Source organism: Passer domesticus, chromosome 4 (genome assembly GCF_036417665.1).
Source record: "Passer domesticus isolate bPasDom1 chromosome 4, bPasDom1.hap1, whole genome shotgun sequence".
NCBI classification, from domain to species: Eukaryota; Metazoa; Chordata; class Aves; order Passeriformes; family Passeridae; genus Passer; species Passer domesticus.
Genome location: NC_087477.1, coordinates 14,434,405 through 14,450,311, shown reverse-complemented (window position 1 = coordinate 14,450,311; position 15,907 = coordinate 14,434,405). Strand labels below are relative to the sequence as shown.

Genomic DNA, 15,907 nt, shown 5'->3' with positions numbered 1-15,907 from the left:
TCAGCCTAATCCCAGGGCTTCTGGGGAACCTGTCTGTAATGGCACAGCAATTTGTTGTTTCCCTTATTTACTGCTCAGGCAGAAGTCACAGAATTTTTCTCAGACCTTTCCATGGAAGCACAAAGCCAGACCCATGAACAACCGTTAGCCCTTCATTTTTGCATCAAGCATGAAACGTGCACAAGCAGGTTCTGTGGTAATGAGATCAGGGAGCATCTCTGCTGGCTATTTTCCACACCTTGTGTGACGCCTGTTACACAATACCATCCCTCCCCAGAAAAAGCACCTAAGCTGACCTTTTGGCAGAGCCTCCAGGGCATAGCTCAGCATCAGCAGCAGCAGTCTCCAATCATGATCCCAGTGGGGAGTTAAAGGTGAGGAAATTCTGCTTCCCTCCTCAGCAAAGCTGAGTCCCTTCTCCCTGGGAAGGAGCAGCCAACACTGTTGCTCATAGTAAGGCCAGGTGAGTAAGCACAGATCTAAGGAGACCTGTTCAGTGCACCCAAGACAGGACTGCTCCCATCTGTCCAGCTTAAGCTTATTGTGTTTCTACCTCTCCCTTCAACAAGCAGCCTGGAAAATTACCAAAATATTCTCCAGCCAGCAGTGAACAGTGTGTTCCTGGCAGAAACAGGCCTGGGGTGTTAAGATTTACACAGGAATCCCACAAAAGCACATTTCAGTTTCAGAGCACAAGCAGAGCACCTACATGCTTGTATCACAGAGCTTGGCCTATCACTGGATCAAGAGCACACACTCATGTCCTGGCTTCCCCCAAGCCCATCACACACAAAAAATACCCACCATGAGATGCAATCACAGTACTAAATAAAGCAATTATTCTCCTAAAATAGTTTCATATGGAAAACTAATACCTTTCAGATGGTATGGTACACAAACCAAGGCATGGGCTCCCTGAAACCTGTCCCAGACACAGGTCCAGGTTCTGAGACAGTTTTTGCTAAACTTCAGAAAAATTATCACTCACTCCTCTTTCACGGCCCAGACTGGAACTGACCACTCACAGTCAGCTCCTGGCAAGGACTTCAGTGTGGCTTTAAAATGCACTTACCCACACCAAAAGGCACAGCAGTAATCACAACACCCTCAAAATTTACCTGCCCACCAAAGACTTAACACCTTTACCCATTTGTAAGGTGGTCCTGCAGCAATGCTTAGTCCTGTAGCAGCAGACAATTAACATTTATCATAGGGGAAGTTAATACGGGTATCACATATATTGTTATAAAACCCAGACAAGTCCTTGCTTTGCTTCTCACTGAATTTAGGAAGGGAAACAGTATTTCAAACCAATTGGGACTACGTAATTTAAAAGAATACCCATACTTTTTAAATATTTAAGAGCTAACAAAGGTGTTAAGCAGAACAAAAATTAACTACTATTAACCATGTCTCTGCAACTCAACACAGAACAGGATGGACCAGACCTAGACAGCAAAACAGAGCAGGCCAGTGACAGCTGCTGAAACCCTTTCTCAACCCACCCTCAAGAGGTCCATCCATTCAATCCCATCTCCCCACCAGTCCCACACGGCCCATTTAATTCCCTTGGCCCGATACACTCCCTGCAATCTCTCAAGGCTTCCTGTTTAGGGAAACTCAAGAGCATCACAACAGAGGAAAATATCTCCAGACATGGACGAGGTGTGGAAAGAGCCCTGTGCCACTTGGAGATGGCACCTTCTAGAAAGCCCCCTCTGAAAAACCAAACACCACCACACCCCCAGTTTCCTTAAGAATAAACCCCACAACATCGTGTATAAAATTTTTATTGGATTCAGTACTGCTACTCGCAGCTCTGACAAAAAGCTGACTATCACTTTAGCTTCCTGCTCTTCTTCACCCCGGCGCGAATGCCAGACAGTTCCCCGGCGTATCTGTGCAGCTCCCTGCGCACCTCGCGGACCTGGCCCTTGCGGCGGATTTTGGCTCGCCGGAATTTCTCCCGGTGCTTGACCCGGGGGTTACGGTCGATCTTCCGCCTCTTGGGCGTGAGGCCTTTGTTCTTGATCATCTGATAGGTCACCCCTCTCTTTTTACTGGGATCCTCTCCTTCCGACACCTCTGCTTCTTCAGGCACATCTTCGTCTCCAGTTCTCTTCCTCTTGAGTGCCAGCTTCTCCTCCATCATCCTGTAGTATTTTAGGGCAGCCTCCTCATCCAGCTCCGACTCATCCGACGACTCAGCAGCAGCCTGGCCATTAACAGGTGCAGGGGCACGTTTTGGTTTGGTTTTGTTGCCATTCATGGTGAGAAACACTGAAAACTTGTTTTCCTTCCGTAGCTTCTCTTCCTTCTTGTCATAGTAGTTCCTCAAAAGCATACGGACCTGTGGGGAAAGCTTTTGGTCTATGACAGCTAGGTCATTGATGAGATTTCTGTACTCCACCAGCCGTTCGATGACTGGGTGACTATGAACTGGCATCCTCTTGGACTTGAGAACCAGATAGAAACTGATATTGGCACAGTAATTCAGGTAGAGATGATACTTGGTCTGCAAATAGCGGCTGCCCTTCCCCTGGGGGATAGTGCCATCTCTGACCATTTGCAGCAGAGGGTGCAACTCATCTTTGATCTCCATGAGCTTCACCTCAAAGTCCTCCATCAGCTGCAGGAGCTCTGGGGACTCCTGCTTCAGCAGCTTCAGCTGCTCCTTCTTGGAAAGGGCCTGCAGATCCTTATCAATTTTCTGCCCCTTGCTATCATGGGTTTTCTGCTGCTTAGCCAGGTAGCCCTGGATCATGTCCAGACCATAATCATCCTCCCCCAAATCCCGCACCAACCGTCTCTGGATGACTTGAGCCTCCTGCTCCTCTTCCTCCTCCTCAGCATCGATTTCTTGCTGGGTCCGCTTGCCCTTGGCCTGGGCATCATTCCCATAGTCCGTGTCATAGTAGAGCTGCTTGCGCTGACCCCAGGAGAGCTCATGGGGGAGCTTGGCCTCGGGATGGCGCTCCTCCAAGTCACTTTCCATAGACAGGTCCCCCTCTTCATCCTCAACACCATTTTCATCTTCCTCACCTCCTTCCTCTTCTCCATCCTCAATATCATTTTCATCTTCCTCACCTTCCTCATCTTCTCCATCCTCAATATCATTTTCATCTTCCTCACCTTCCTCATCTTCTCCATCCTCATCCTCCTCTGCGCTGTACTCCACAAAGGGATTCCGATCCTGCAACTCGTCCTCCTCGTCCTCCTCGTCCTCCTCCTCGCTGTCGTCAGGCAGCTGCAGACCCAGCACCTCCTCCTCCTCCTCTTCCTCGCTGTCCCCGGCCTCTTCGCCGCTGTCCAGGGCGGCCATCACGGCGCGGAACTGCTCCTCGTGGAATCGCTCCACATCGTCCGCCAGCTCCTCGGGGCCGGCGCGGCCTCCGGGCACCTCGGCGGGGTCATCGGGGGGCTCGGCGGGCTCGGCCCGCGGCCGCAGGACGGTGCCGCGCCGGGTCCGCATGGCTGCTACCGCCACCGAGGCTTCCCCTTCCGCTGCGTCCCTTCCGCTCGCTGCCGAGCCCTTCCCGTTCCAGGCCCGGAGCGTGGTCACGCCCCCGGGACGCGGGGGATGCTCGGGCAGCCCGCGGGGAGGCGGCGCTGCAGCCGGGGCCGCGCTCGGCAAGCAATGATGCCACGTGGAGAGGAAAAAAAAAAAAAAAAAAAAAAAAAAAAAAAAAAGGCCAGCCAGTACAGCTGCTCTCTGTGCGGTAATCTTACGGCAACGAGGAAAAAACCAGATAGAAAGCACACCTGACACCTGCGGCCTTGCAATCAAACCTTGGTACTCAGTTCCCTACGACCAGATCAAACTCGGAGAGAAGCAGAAGTCTTGGCAAACCTCCCCGGACACCTCCGAGGTTTAGACGTGACCTCTCCGAGCCTTTCCCATCACCGAGTCGCACAGGGATACAGGCAGCTTCAGGCTGCACACCTCGGCGGCTGCTGCTTCATTACCTCTGCACTCCTTGGCTCTGTCCCCTTATGCCAAGAGATCCGTGTGTCCCAGAAAAGCAGCAATTCTGATTTTTCAACATCGGGGGACCCCTCACTAGGCAGGATTTTAATGTAGTCTGTACTTACTTGCCTGTGCATAGTCATCTTATATTTGTGTGTGTGTCAGCCATGGCAGAGCACCAGCCCAGCCTCCCACCCTTCCCAAGGGAAAATGACACTAATACTGAGCCACAGGGAAGCGGTCTGTTTTTATGAACTGCAGGCAGCTCTGCCACAAGAACGGAGTAATGACACACAGGAATCAGTGTAGTCTAAGCTGAGAAATCCAGAGCCCAATAAATCAGGCATGCACACGTCCCAGCAAGAGCAGTTCTGCATACAAGTGCAGGGGCTTTTTTCTCACCACGGAACACGTGCAGGTGTATTTATAAATGCTCATGTCCACCTTTTTGTAGAAAAAAACCCAGGTCAAGCAGATATTCAAATTAGCTGAAACAGAGTGGGATGCTTTACTCACTTGTTGGTGATTCATTTGGATCCTGATTGATCTGTTGGCAAACAGGTCTTAATTTTAACTTTCTGACACACTCAGTCTCTTCACGTCACCTCTGGATCAAAACTTTCTGGAACAAACAGTTTTTGCCTCAGACCACTTTTCCAAATCAGTCCCTGCCAGTTTTCAGCAATCACCTCCCTGGATACAGGCCTGTAGAAGAAAGAGCAACAAGAGTAACTTGGGTCTGGAAACACAACATCCATTGCATTTGTTGGCTATACCTCCGTGGAAATCCTCACTTGATACTTGGCCACTGAATACAACTGTGCTTGGGGACAAGGAGCAGCCTTGTCAGGTGGCTGCTCAGTCCTGCTGGCTCTTTGTGTGAATCCATATAGAGACATCTGCAGCCAGATCCTGCTAGGCTAAAATTCCAGGTAACTTTTGCAGCTGTGGCTTAGAGAAACCCAGGCCTTTCTCATGTCCCTGACCTTGAGTTGCCATCTTAAGTGTCCTAATTTTTTTCAAGTCTGCCCTTTCAAAAATCAGCATGCTAACTTCTGCTTGGACTCTCTTGGATTTAAATGCAATTGACAAATCTCCCAACCCAAAGTTCATTTCCAAGAACAGGAAACAATTTGTGTCTATTCAAACCTTTTACAGGACTCAGTGAAAACATCAGCCACTTCTGGTGAAGCTGGAGATGATCTCCAGCATGAGTTAGCTGATCCAGTCAACCAGGAGCTGCTTAAGCCAAACCAGTTTGCTGTGAGCAGCGTGGGATCACTGCTACCAAGACACCAATCAGGGACTGCTGCAGGTCAGTTTAGATGCACCATTCTGTTGGCTTCCAAGCGAGAAAGGAGAAGCAAACAGAAGCCCAGGGCAGACTGCTCATGGATAGAGTGTTATGTGGAGAGAGAGGCCCCGAGTCTTGGTGCTGTTTTCAACTCCCCCAGCAGAGCAACAACAATTTCACCCCACTTCGCTTGGGCACCTGCCCAGCTTCTTACCTGGAAAATCCTAGTTCAGCATGTCCAAGGCAACTGGAAGGACATCTCAATGGAGACTGAAACCACAGGGCTGGTTCCCATTTCTTTCCCAATTCTCAATTATTCCACCTCTAGCTTTTGCCCTGCAGGGAGGCTGGGAGTCCAGCTCCCCATACCAAACATGTGCTCACCCAGATAAAATTTCCAGAAGGCATCCAGTAAAACAGGGGAACAGGGGTAATCCATGCAAGTAACAGTCCTGAACATAAGCCTTACTCTCAAGGTCTAGCTAGAAATCCCCAGAGACATGCAGGTGGCTGAAGGGACTGAAAATAGCTCTCGAGTCATCATATCCAGACCAAGGGACTGTACACACACGTGTAGATTTAGCAACCGAAATCCAGATACGCAGAGCACCAGCAGCCAGGGAAAACCACCAAAGTGAACAGAAAGACACAGAATTCTGCTCAGTCTCTGCCTTGACATTTGAAAATACTCTCCTTGCATGTTCCCAGTGCCATATTTTTGTTTTTGCAGCTAGGCAAAACAGATCAGCACCAGCCTCCCTTGCATGTTGTTTATCTGGTGCTGGCATCCTCCCTTTTTGTAAAATTCTAACAAAATTCTTACAAAAAAGAGTGACCCAAACAAACAGTACTTCAGACATCCCTACCAGCACTGGTGAGCCAGGTATATTTTTTACCTCCTGTCAAAAATGGGGCACAGGGAACATCTTGGAGAAAGGGCTGCATAAAAGTGTCAGCAATGCTTTCTGGGATGGGGAAAGGAAACAACCCCACATCTTTTCTCAGCTACAGACAGATCCTTAACGAGAACACAAGGTTTGTAAAGAACTGTGGAAGAACCCAGTGCCCTGTAAGGGGTTGGCTGTGACCCATCTTTCCTCCCCCTCCCCAAGTCCCACACTCCCCTTGCACATGAGCTCTTCTGATGTAACCTGAAAGCTCATTGCATCAGCTGCAGGGTTAGGGGTTTGTGCCTGGGGAAAAAGCTCAGGGCACATGACCAGGGACTTGGAACAGTTCTGGCCTTAGGGACCCAGCCAGCAGGGTCTGGAAAAAGGGAGACATCCTGCAAGGTGACAGGAACTAGGATGCTTGGCAGCATTGCCAGAAGAGTTCAGCCTCTTGAAGAAGCCTAGCAAGAGCAACCAGGCCCTTGCTAAGCTTGGGTTTCCCTTAAAAAGTGGCTTTTTCTGTACAAGACACATGCAAATGCTACAGAGACAGCTCTGGCCATTATGGGCTACATTTGCTCTTCAGAAGTTACACAATTGATGCCAAATCTGGGACAAAAAAAAAAAAAAATCCCAGGCCCTCTCTCCAGTACCACCCTCCTTCAGGAAAAGTCTGTATGCCCAATACCCCAGGGTTTTCCTGGCACCTGACTCAGGAGCACTTGTAAACCACAAATCCCATGGAGTCCCTTTTCCATTCACAAGAAGATGAACTCCTCAATGCAGTGGGCAGAGCTGCAGTGCCTGTACCTCTTTCAGCCCTGCCCTGTCACCTTTCCTGCTTTGACTGCAGGCTCTCTGGGGGCAGGTCCAGCCCTTAATTCAGGTTTGCACACAGCTGGTCCAAACAGAACTTAGATTTTGGAGCCTTTTTTAATGGTTTTTTAATAGGTCTCAAGGGATTTTTAAGTCTGATTTCTCAAAATTAGAAGCCAGAGCTGTGACCCTTGGACTTTCTTACCTTCCACCAGCCCTGATGGCAGGATGTCCTTGTACTCAGCAGCTCTGTTGCGTGTTGGTGAAGAACAGAAAAAAGCACAATCAAAGTGCAACCCCCTGCTCCCTTCCCCTCTGAAAGCCAGAGGTCTTGGTGCATTAGCACACCTGGTTTCAGTCCCCAGCCACATTTTCCAGTGTTGGCCAGGCTGTTTATTTTAGGAAACCGATTTGCACACACCCTTATAGGCAGAGTCAGGCTCTCCACTGACACTCTTCAAAAGAAGAGAAGGCAAGATGAAGAGCACTTGGTCGCTGTGTGTTGCCTTGGCTGGCTCCCTGGGGATCATCCTTGTGGCAGGTAGGTGAGCAATGAAAAAATGGAAAACTGGGATTAAGACATCAATGGCAGGTTTTGTGTCATTTACTCTGAATTATTCTAACAGTCAGGAGTCAAACCTCAAAGCCCACTCAAGCAGCTGTGCTTCAGTGGTGCTTGGACTCCTCAGGGTTTTTCTGCATGAGAGCAGTGGGGTTTTAATTGCTGCCTGGAGGATAAAGTGATGACTAGCTCCAAATTTAAGACGTGATAATTAGGCATTTTTCTATCAGGTTCCTGAAGCAATAAACTGCAAATGTGCATGCTTGTTCTTCTGGAGTCCTAGGGAGCTTAGCTGCTAGATCTAAAGGCTTCCAAAACCTTCCTGGTAATCCTGCCATACAGCTACAGCCAACTTATTCTGATAAAGCTGTACCTTATCATGTAACTCCACTGAATTTCTTGGAAACTCTTGATTTCAACTGAGCTCAACCTGTCCTCCCAGCACACTCAGTGTGGGTCTCAGGTCTCTGGACAGTGTGAATCCATCCTGCTGCACATGGTGGATCTGACCTGCAGGATCAGTGCTCAGGGATAACCATCCCAACAGCATGGACAGCTGCATCCCTGCATTTCCTGCAGCTTTTGGAAGAGGATATCTTATTGCTTACCCCAGGCAATTCTGTTGGGCTTCACAATGTATCACAGGACAGTGCAGTACTGGATGCTGAGAAATTTTGTCCAAAACACAGTCACATAGGTATTGAGGAGGGAGGGAACAGCTCAGTGCAGTAACTCAGGCACCAGGAAATCCCATCTGAGGACATTTAGAACAGCATTAGCAAATTTTGCATTTAAACACCTTCTCCCCAAGAGACTTCACTGGGTGACACATGGAGATAGCGCAGATGAAATAATTTTTTTTTAGCATTGTAATCTTAAATGAATAATAGATGGAGCACCAGTAACTTTAACAGCGAAGCCAAGAATTAAATCAGGGCAGTATTTTTAGAGCAGTCAGAAAAACCTGCATAGGCATAAGATTGTGTTAATCTAATTTTAGAATTAAAGCCTGCTCTGAGAGGTTTTGGGACAACCCAAAAACCAATAGGATCTGACTTGAACATTGGCTTTGGATGAAGGGTTTGGAAAGAACTGCACACAATGTTAAGTGGAATGCAGCACAGACAGCAGAGGAAGAGCTGTGTGATGGACAAAAAGCCAGAGATGTCCCTTGAGCCAAAAGAGAGGCCAAGACAAGGAGCCAGGGACTAGAGAGGCTTTTCTGGGAGGCTTCTGCATCAGAGAGAAGAGCTCATGTGGAATGATGAGTTGGCAGAGAAGAAGCTAGGGAAGTGATTTCCTTCCCAAGCTAGGAACTTCATAGAGAATCTTATCCAGCAGGTACACTGCTGCCAAAGGCCACAGAAACAGCACTTGTAACGAGCAGGTCAATTCTAGGGTCACTGAGATATCATTTTACACAGTGTTGGTACCTTTTTCACATTTAGGGTGCCTGTAACCATCTCAGAAATCCTGGAATGGAAGCAGATGAGACCAGAATATTACAGGGGAAGGAAGGACCAAAGCTTTTAAGTCCAAGTAATTCCAAAATCCTTTACAGACATGTTTAACCCAGCTTTTTTTTCTGCTTAATTCTTCTTTCTCTCTCTGATAAAACCAAGGGACAAGCAGAGCAGGCAAGAACTGAGATCCATCTGAGCCCAAAACACAGTCCCCATGTGACAAAAATCACTGGGTCTGGTACTTCTAAGCAGGCTGAAGGTGCTCTAGCAAGAATGATGCAACATCAGGAACATCCCAAAAGCCTCTGAGTGACACGTGGCATATTTCAGCCTGCTTTGACTGAGTTTCATATCTAGCATGCTAGAAGCAGCAGTGTGGAGGGGTAAATCAGGACTGGAGTTTTCCCTGCAAACCACAAGCATCATCAGAACCACCTGCCTTTCCCTGCCACGTCAGGGGGCTGCTCCTTGCTGGGTCCTCCTGTGCTTTTTGGCAGCTGTTCCCCCAGGAACCTGAAGGACAAGATCCCACTCAAAAAAAACCTGGCATCTGCCACATTGGCAAGGTCAGAGACATTTATTTAGAGATCAGATCCAAACGGGGGTTTGGACTGCTCGAGCAGTCCTGGTGCATGACAGAAGAATTGCATAACCAGTTCCTAGTAAAAGAGCACTTCAGTCACCAGCTGTGGCTGGGACTTTCTTCCCATTTTACAAGCAAGCCCCTCATGTTTGTCCCTCACCAGGCACAGTGTCCAGGTCTCTAATCTTGTCCTTCCCAGTCCCACCACCCCTACATACAGCAACACACTGAGCTGAGCAGGAAGACAGCTGAACTATCTTTGCTAAGAAATTCATTTGTACCTGCTGCTACCTCAACTTAAACCAATCCAGGTGCTGTAATGGTGCATTGCTGGCATTTTCATCCCTTGGCTATCTGTTAGAGCAGCTTTCAAGGATTTGGCTATTGATTCTGGGATTGCCTATCCTGTGCTTGCAGGTTATCCAGTGGGTCCCAACGATGAGGAGTATGTGCTGGTCAATAATAAGTGCCAGTGCGTAACAGTGACCTCAAAGTTTGTCCCCTCCAAAGAAAATCCTGAGGAAGAAGTCCTGGAAAGGAACATCCGCATCATGTAAGTGGCAGCCAAGTATTTCATTGTGATAGTGAGCAGGAGATGCAGTGTTATACCAGTTTTCTTTGCATTGTTTCTTATGTGCCAGCACTGGTAAAGTGACCAGCTTTTCATGTGGGCTGCTTTCTGTGGTATTTCACTTTGCTAAGTTCTTTTCTGCCTCACATGAACCTCTCTGGTGTTTGTCCTTTCAGATACAAAAAACACCTCCATGTTTTAGGCAGACCAGTAGTAACTTCACAAAATAGGCTGGGGAAGTAGATAATGACCTGTCAAAAGTTGATCTAACCTGAAAGCAGATTTGGCCCATGACACTGGATTGACTTTCTGACCTGACAGAAAGCCTGGGAAAAGAGTTAATGCCTAAACTGTCAGTATAGGCCTAAACTGATCAGCTATCAGTTCATGCCTAAACTGTCTCCTCTGAGACAGAGCTCAGTTCAACAGCAGGACTTTGTCCTGTCCTCTCCTATAGTATTTACAAAGTGACCCTGAGCAGGAAGAATAATGCATCTGACTCCATGATATCAGAAGCCTAATTAATTACTTTATTATACTATATTATAGCATAACTATTTTACACTGTATTACACTAACAAGAACTATACTAAACTGAAGAACTCGTGACTGTCTGCTGACCAGACAGTCAACACAGCTTGGACCTTATAGGCTAATTAACATAATGTCCACCAGAATCCAATCAAGCAATCACCTTCAGGTAAATAATCTTCCAACACATTCCACCTGTTCAAAAACACAGGAGCAGCAAATGAGACAAGAATTGTTTTGATCATTCTTTTCTCTGCTTCTTGCTGTTCAGAGGGCATGTGAATACCACACCCTCCACTCACACAGACCTAACAGAAGTGTGTGTGTCCCTGGGAAACAAGGACCAGCTTCAGGCCCAGAGCTGCAGGACTGCTCTAGAGCTCACAACAGGAGAACCACTAATTAAACATCCTTGTCCATCAGCCTCAAGGATCTGCTAGCTCAGAATTTCACAAAAATTAACCCTCTCAGCTCTGTCACCTTGCAAGTGGCACTTATATCAATTGCTGCAGTCCTCTCAGGGAGGGTTGTTGCCTTTGAGGGTGCAGAGGACCAAGATCTCCTGTTCCTGGGGTTTGATTTGGAGAAAGGTCAGAATGTAAATAACTTGAAGAAGATGAGAGTTTAGAATTGCTCACAAGAGAGAAAACTCTGTTTAAGATGTAGTTTGCATGCAAGTGACTCTCTTCCCACCTTTGCAGAGTTCCCCTGAAGGCTCGGGAGAACATCTCCGACCCCTTGTCCCCACTCAGAACCACTTTTTTCTATCGCTTGAGTGAACTGTAAGTAGTTTTATTTCCTAACTTCCCTTGCCAAGACTTAACCCACAGCAGCTCTAAAAGATGCCAGAGGACCAGATGTTCCCCTGGAACACCTAGAAAAGGGGACAGCACTCCCCTGGCTCTACATGCAGATAAGCAAAAAAATATTTGGGGTTCAGCAGGGACATGTTTTCACCTGACTCCTCACACTTATTCTATTTTCCATCTCTTCCAGCTGCAAAAACTGTGAACCCATAGAAATTGATCTGGGTGGGGCCATCCACCAGGCCCAGCAGGGCAACTCCTGCGAGGAGCCTCAGACCTGCTACACCTACGACAGGAACGAGTGCTACAGCTCCCCTGTGCCCCTGCTGTACCACGGGGAGGTGATGCAGGTGCCAGCAGCTCTGACCCCAGACTCCTGCTTTGCCCAGTAGCTTGGCCCTCTGCTGTGCCAGAGCCTCGGAGCACCCCCGTTCCTATCCCAAATGTGTGTAGAACACCACAGCACCTGCATGGCAGCACCCAAATGCTGGCTCCTGCAGTAACCCAACTTGTCTCTTCCCATTTCCAACCTCAGACTCGTGCCATCTCCCAAGAGCAGCTCCTGGCTTTCAGTGTCCCTTCTCGTGCCCCTGGCACGCACCTGCAATGCCATGCTGTGTCTCAGACCATATAGAGCAGATCCCCAGCACATATAGGGCAGTCATTCCCCTGAAGCCAAGGGGACTACACTGATTTACACCTCTGGGGAAGCTGTCCTTTTCAGTCTCCTGCCTGCCTCCCCCAGACATCAGCAGGAGTGTCTGTGCCCTTCCTTCCCTGAGCAATCTCAAGTGACCTCTGCAGAACCTTCACACAAGGCCTTTGATGACATTAGCAGCATTTATGCCCCTAGAAGAGAGTTATAAAACCATAGTTGAGAGAAAAGATGAGGGACCCTTCTAGCAGTTGGACGTCTGCAAGCTTCGAGTTCTTTTTAATTCAGAGAAGATCAAAAGATGTCGCTACCCTGAAGTATTTTGCAAAGTTGCCAAGCCCTCAACTGTGCCAGGAATACTCAACTCTTCTGGGAGATGTTGGGCATTTCACTTTCCCCACTGCTTTACTGATACTGCTGCCTTCTTCCACCCCTGCTCCTGGTTCAAGTGGTGAAAAGAAAAAAAAAAATCAAGTAGGCTCAAATTTCTTCACTTGTTCCTCGTCTTGCATTTAAAACCTCAAAAAATTCTGTGAATGCCACATAAATTGCTAGAGCAGAACCCTCATTCAGGGTTCCAAATTGGAGTGATGAAACAGCAAAAAGCTTATTCCCACAATGTAGTTTTGTTAGTCAAACATTCAATAAACTTTTTTCTGCAATCAAGCTGTGTGTTGTATTCAATTCAATAAGAAAGCATAAAAGGAAACCAAACCTATAATAATATTCTTTTCTCTTTCACAATTAATCAAACTCTCCCTAAATAACTGTTTATATTTACAGGCAAAGTCTCCCAAAATACCAGAATAGAAATACTTCCATGCACTTGCAGAACCTCTGACAGATTGAGGCTGAACTGGTTTATCATTTTAGGATCAGCTCTGCATCACTGAGCTGCTTTGATTCCCAGTCAGTGCAGGATCTGAGTCTCAAAATCCAAACATCACCTAAATTAACTCTTGAAAGTACAATCCACAGATCTGATGTTTTCATCACCCCTGAATAGAGTACTTCTAATACAGGTATTCTGGGGGATATTCTTTCATGTGCCAGGCATTTGTCCTAAAGAAAAAAAATCTTGTGGGGCCAAATTTTGAAGGGCAAAGATATAAAAAAGGATTGACACAAATTATTCTGATGTTATATCAGAGTTATGAAAAACAAACTTGCAAAATCACCATTTTCCCCTTTTCATGCAAAAATAAGCCAACTCAAAGAAACACCAAGAGTAAAGGGCCTCTTGGCAGCCTAAGTATTGCAGTAGGTATGTATAACTCACCAAAATGTGTCTCAAAAACATTTTCATCTTCAAAACCATTCCCCAGCCTCAGAATGCTGTGATGTTACAAGTTATTAGACCACAGCTATGAAGTAATGCCTGAGAGGGAGAAATCAGAGCTCTTTTCCATGCCACCTCTTTAGTCCTCATTAAGACATTAAAAAGTCTTCTTTCAAAACTAATATTTTGGGGTACTCAAGCAACCTTTAGGAAGCCAATTTGTCATTTCAAACAAACCTTTCCTATTCAGTTCCTGCTACACACTGGGTGCTGGGTTTGACCTTTAAATAATGATGTGCAACAATTCCTCCCCTCAGAGAAAAACATTTGTGCTGCAGGCAAAGGAATGCCACAGCAAGCAAAGCTGAGGCTGAAAAGCCTCTGGTTCCACACAAATACCTCACATCAGCTGGACTGCTTTTCCCCCCTGGAGCTGCAAGTGACTGTGCATTTCTCAAGCCATTACAGGAACAGCCCCCTACTCCCTTGAGCAGAACAACACAGCTCCTATGGCTCAAATCTGCAAATAATTTATGAATCATGACCCAGAAATAAATGTTTCTGTTGGACTTACAGATTTGACTTTTTTTTTAAGGAAAAGAGCATTGCCCCTGTTCTCAATTACAGATTGAAAAATACTAAGTCCAGGAAGACAAATTCCCTACAGCCATTAAGGGCCAAGAACTGACACAGAGTTTAAATAAAATGTTGGCAATCAAACACATTAAATGTGTTCAAGTAAAGCCTCCCAGGCACTGTAAAAACTCCAGCTCTACAGCTCTTGATGGGATAAAAAGCTGAAGCTAATTGCAGCATAAGAGAGCCAAGAGCTGCCCATCTCCAAATTCCCAAGCTAACATCACATGCAATTCTACCCCATCCACTACTTAACTGATTGAAAAAACATAAAAATACAATGCACAGGAACACCTTAGTGCCTCAGTAACAGATTGCCCTTTTCTTTCTTTTTAATAGAGCCTCATCTACCTTAAAAACAAAACCCATTCTTTCAAGTTTGAGTGTGTTGACTCTGTTTTGCTTTTTTAGAGCATGTTTAACCCATGTATCAACTATGCAGCAAAAGGAAAACCTTCTTATACACTGTCACAGAAAAGGTCCCTAGAAAAAGCAATAATTCCATATTAGAAAACAATTAATTAACAATGAAGCAAAAACTCCCAACTTCTTCTCTATAATCCAAACAACAGACATACCCATGTTTAGTAACTTTGAATAGAAAGAAAAAAGGCTGTCATAAAGAAAAAAGCCAGCTCTCCTCTTCTACTTAAATGTAAAAAACCCCTCTGTCAGCTTCTTATCCTCAAGAAAGGAAAAAATGAAGCTTTATAAACACACATGGACCTGAAAAAAACACGCAAGCAACAAAACTTTCTTTATATTCCATACCACAGCCACCAGCACAACTCATAAAATCCTTGCTTAAAATAGTTAAGTAAATATACATAAAATGAGCTACCTAGCTCACAAAGCAAGAGAAAAAGACAAACTGTGAGGGTTTTCCTTAATATTAGCAATCAGACTCACTAACATAACCCCACCATCCCCAAAGCAGAAGCAACTGGTCTTTTCCAGGTGAATTTAAGCATTCCTGGCCCAATTAGCAATGGAAACCAGCCAATAGGTGTATAGGAGATAACAGGCTTGGTGTATAAATGCTCACACCAGGCTCCCTATGTGCTTCTTTGGGAGTGGTGATGAGGCAGCTTTTGGTCTGTTTGCTTAATAAAAACTTTGCTTTTGGATTTTTTTTTTAGGATGCTGGTTGAAAGTCAAGTTAATTACTAAGCTTAGTTTTGTAAATTAATTTTGTACAACAATTGGATGTTAATTTTTGTAGGTATTTGAGCTTCATGGCTTCCTCAGTAAAAAAACTTTGGTAGAAGGCCTGTAAAGTTGGGATTTTTTTCGTTCAAAGCACTATAGGGAATATTCTCTTATGTGCTGGTTGTTTTATAATGTGTCTTCTAATATTAAATGAGTAAATGTTGTTTAGGAGGATGATTTTTATTTGTGCTCTATGTGTTAGTAATGAAACTAACTTGGTTTCTTTGTCTAACCTTATTAACTGCCTTTGTTGAAATCCAAGTAATAGTCTTGCTCCTGCGGAGATAATGAATATTTATGTTTTACTCTGGATTGTCGATACAGTTGCTTTGCTTGTGCCTTTTTTAAACAGTGTGCCTGTTCCTCACTTCAACTGCAAATGTTATTCTGTACTCAGTCAGTGGCTAATTGTGTTGGAGTGTAGCATGAGGCTGAGTTCTTTTTCTGCTCTTTAGGTTGAACTGTGCCTGTGGTGTTTTGGTTTTGCAAAACTTTGAGCTACAGGTGCTGAGATAGGGCTAGCCCATGGAGTGTGTGGTGTCAAGTGGGTTCCCTGGCTGGGTCACTTGAGGGCTGGGCTGGAGCTCAGTGAAGTCAAGCTGTCTGAAAGTAGAGGCTAAACAGTTCTGGGTGCTAGTGAACCAA

The 15,907-nt window shown here is 46.1% G+C and overlaps 3 protein-coding genes across 5 annotated transcripts in view; 1 reads left to right on the top strand and 2 right to left on the bottom strand.

The window, feature by feature from the left end:
• RUFY3 (RUN and FYVE domain containing 3) overlaps positions 1 to 13,516 on the bottom strand; it is a 45,571-nt gene extending 32,055 nt beyond the window's left edge. Inside the window, exons 1-3 of one of the 3 annotated variants that reach the window (XM_064416232.1) lie at positions 13,418 to 13,516; positions 8,138 to 8,283; positions 4,484 to 4,589 (exon numbers count right to left, since the gene is read on the bottom strand). The gene's annotated coding sequence lies outside the window, so the exon portion shown is untranslated. Of the gene's footprint in view, positions 1 to 4,483; positions 4,673 to 5,475; positions 6,355 to 8,137; positions 8,284 to 13,417 lie in introns of those variants that run through there. The other 2 variants (XM_064416231.1, XM_064416233.1) reach the window with 2 other exon arrangements.
• On the bottom strand, positions 1,775 to 3,521 carry UTP3 (UTP3 small subunit processome component). The gene has a single exon (XM_064416246.1). The coding sequence runs from the start codon at positions 3,470 to 3,472 to the stop codon at positions 1,838 to 1,840; it is 1,635 nt and encodes a 544-aa protein (XP_064272316.1). The 5' UTR covers positions 3,473 to 3,521; the 3' UTR covers positions 1,775 to 1,837.
• JCHAIN (joining chain of multimeric IgA and IgM) lies at positions 7,316 to 12,804 on the top strand. Its single transcript, XM_064416256.1, has 4 exons — positions 7,316 to 7,508; positions 9,993 to 10,128; positions 11,379 to 11,459; positions 11,674 to 12,804. The coding sequence occupies exons 1-4, from the start codon at positions 7,445 to 7,447 to the stop codon at positions 11,873 to 11,875; spliced, it is 483 nt and encodes a 160-aa protein (XP_064272326.1). The 5' UTR covers positions 7,316 to 7,444; the 3' UTR covers positions 11,876 to 12,804.
• Positions 13,517 to 15,907: the final 2,391 nt, after the last annotated feature.

What these genes read in the sequence shown, in the direction of transcription:
- UTP3 (XM_064416246.1), bottom strand. Translation starts at nt 3,472, where the DNA reads ATGCGGACCCGGCGCGGCACCGTCCTGCGGCCGCGGGCCGAGCCCGCC.
- JCHAIN (XM_064416256.1), top strand. Translation starts at nt 7,445, where the DNA reads ATGAAGAGCACTTGGTCGCTGTGTGTTGCCTTGGCTGGCTCCCTGGGG. An exon ending in GGGGATCATCCTTGTGGCAG is followed by an intron (nt 7,509 to 9,992) that starts GTAGGTGAGCAA and finishes CTGTGCTTGCAG; the next exon opens with GTTATCCAGTGGGTCCCAAC. An exon ending in GAAAGGAACATCCGCATCAT is followed by an intron (nt 10,129 to 11,378) that starts GTAAGTGGCAGC and finishes CCACCTTTGCAG; the next exon opens with AGTTCCCCTGAAGGCTCGGG.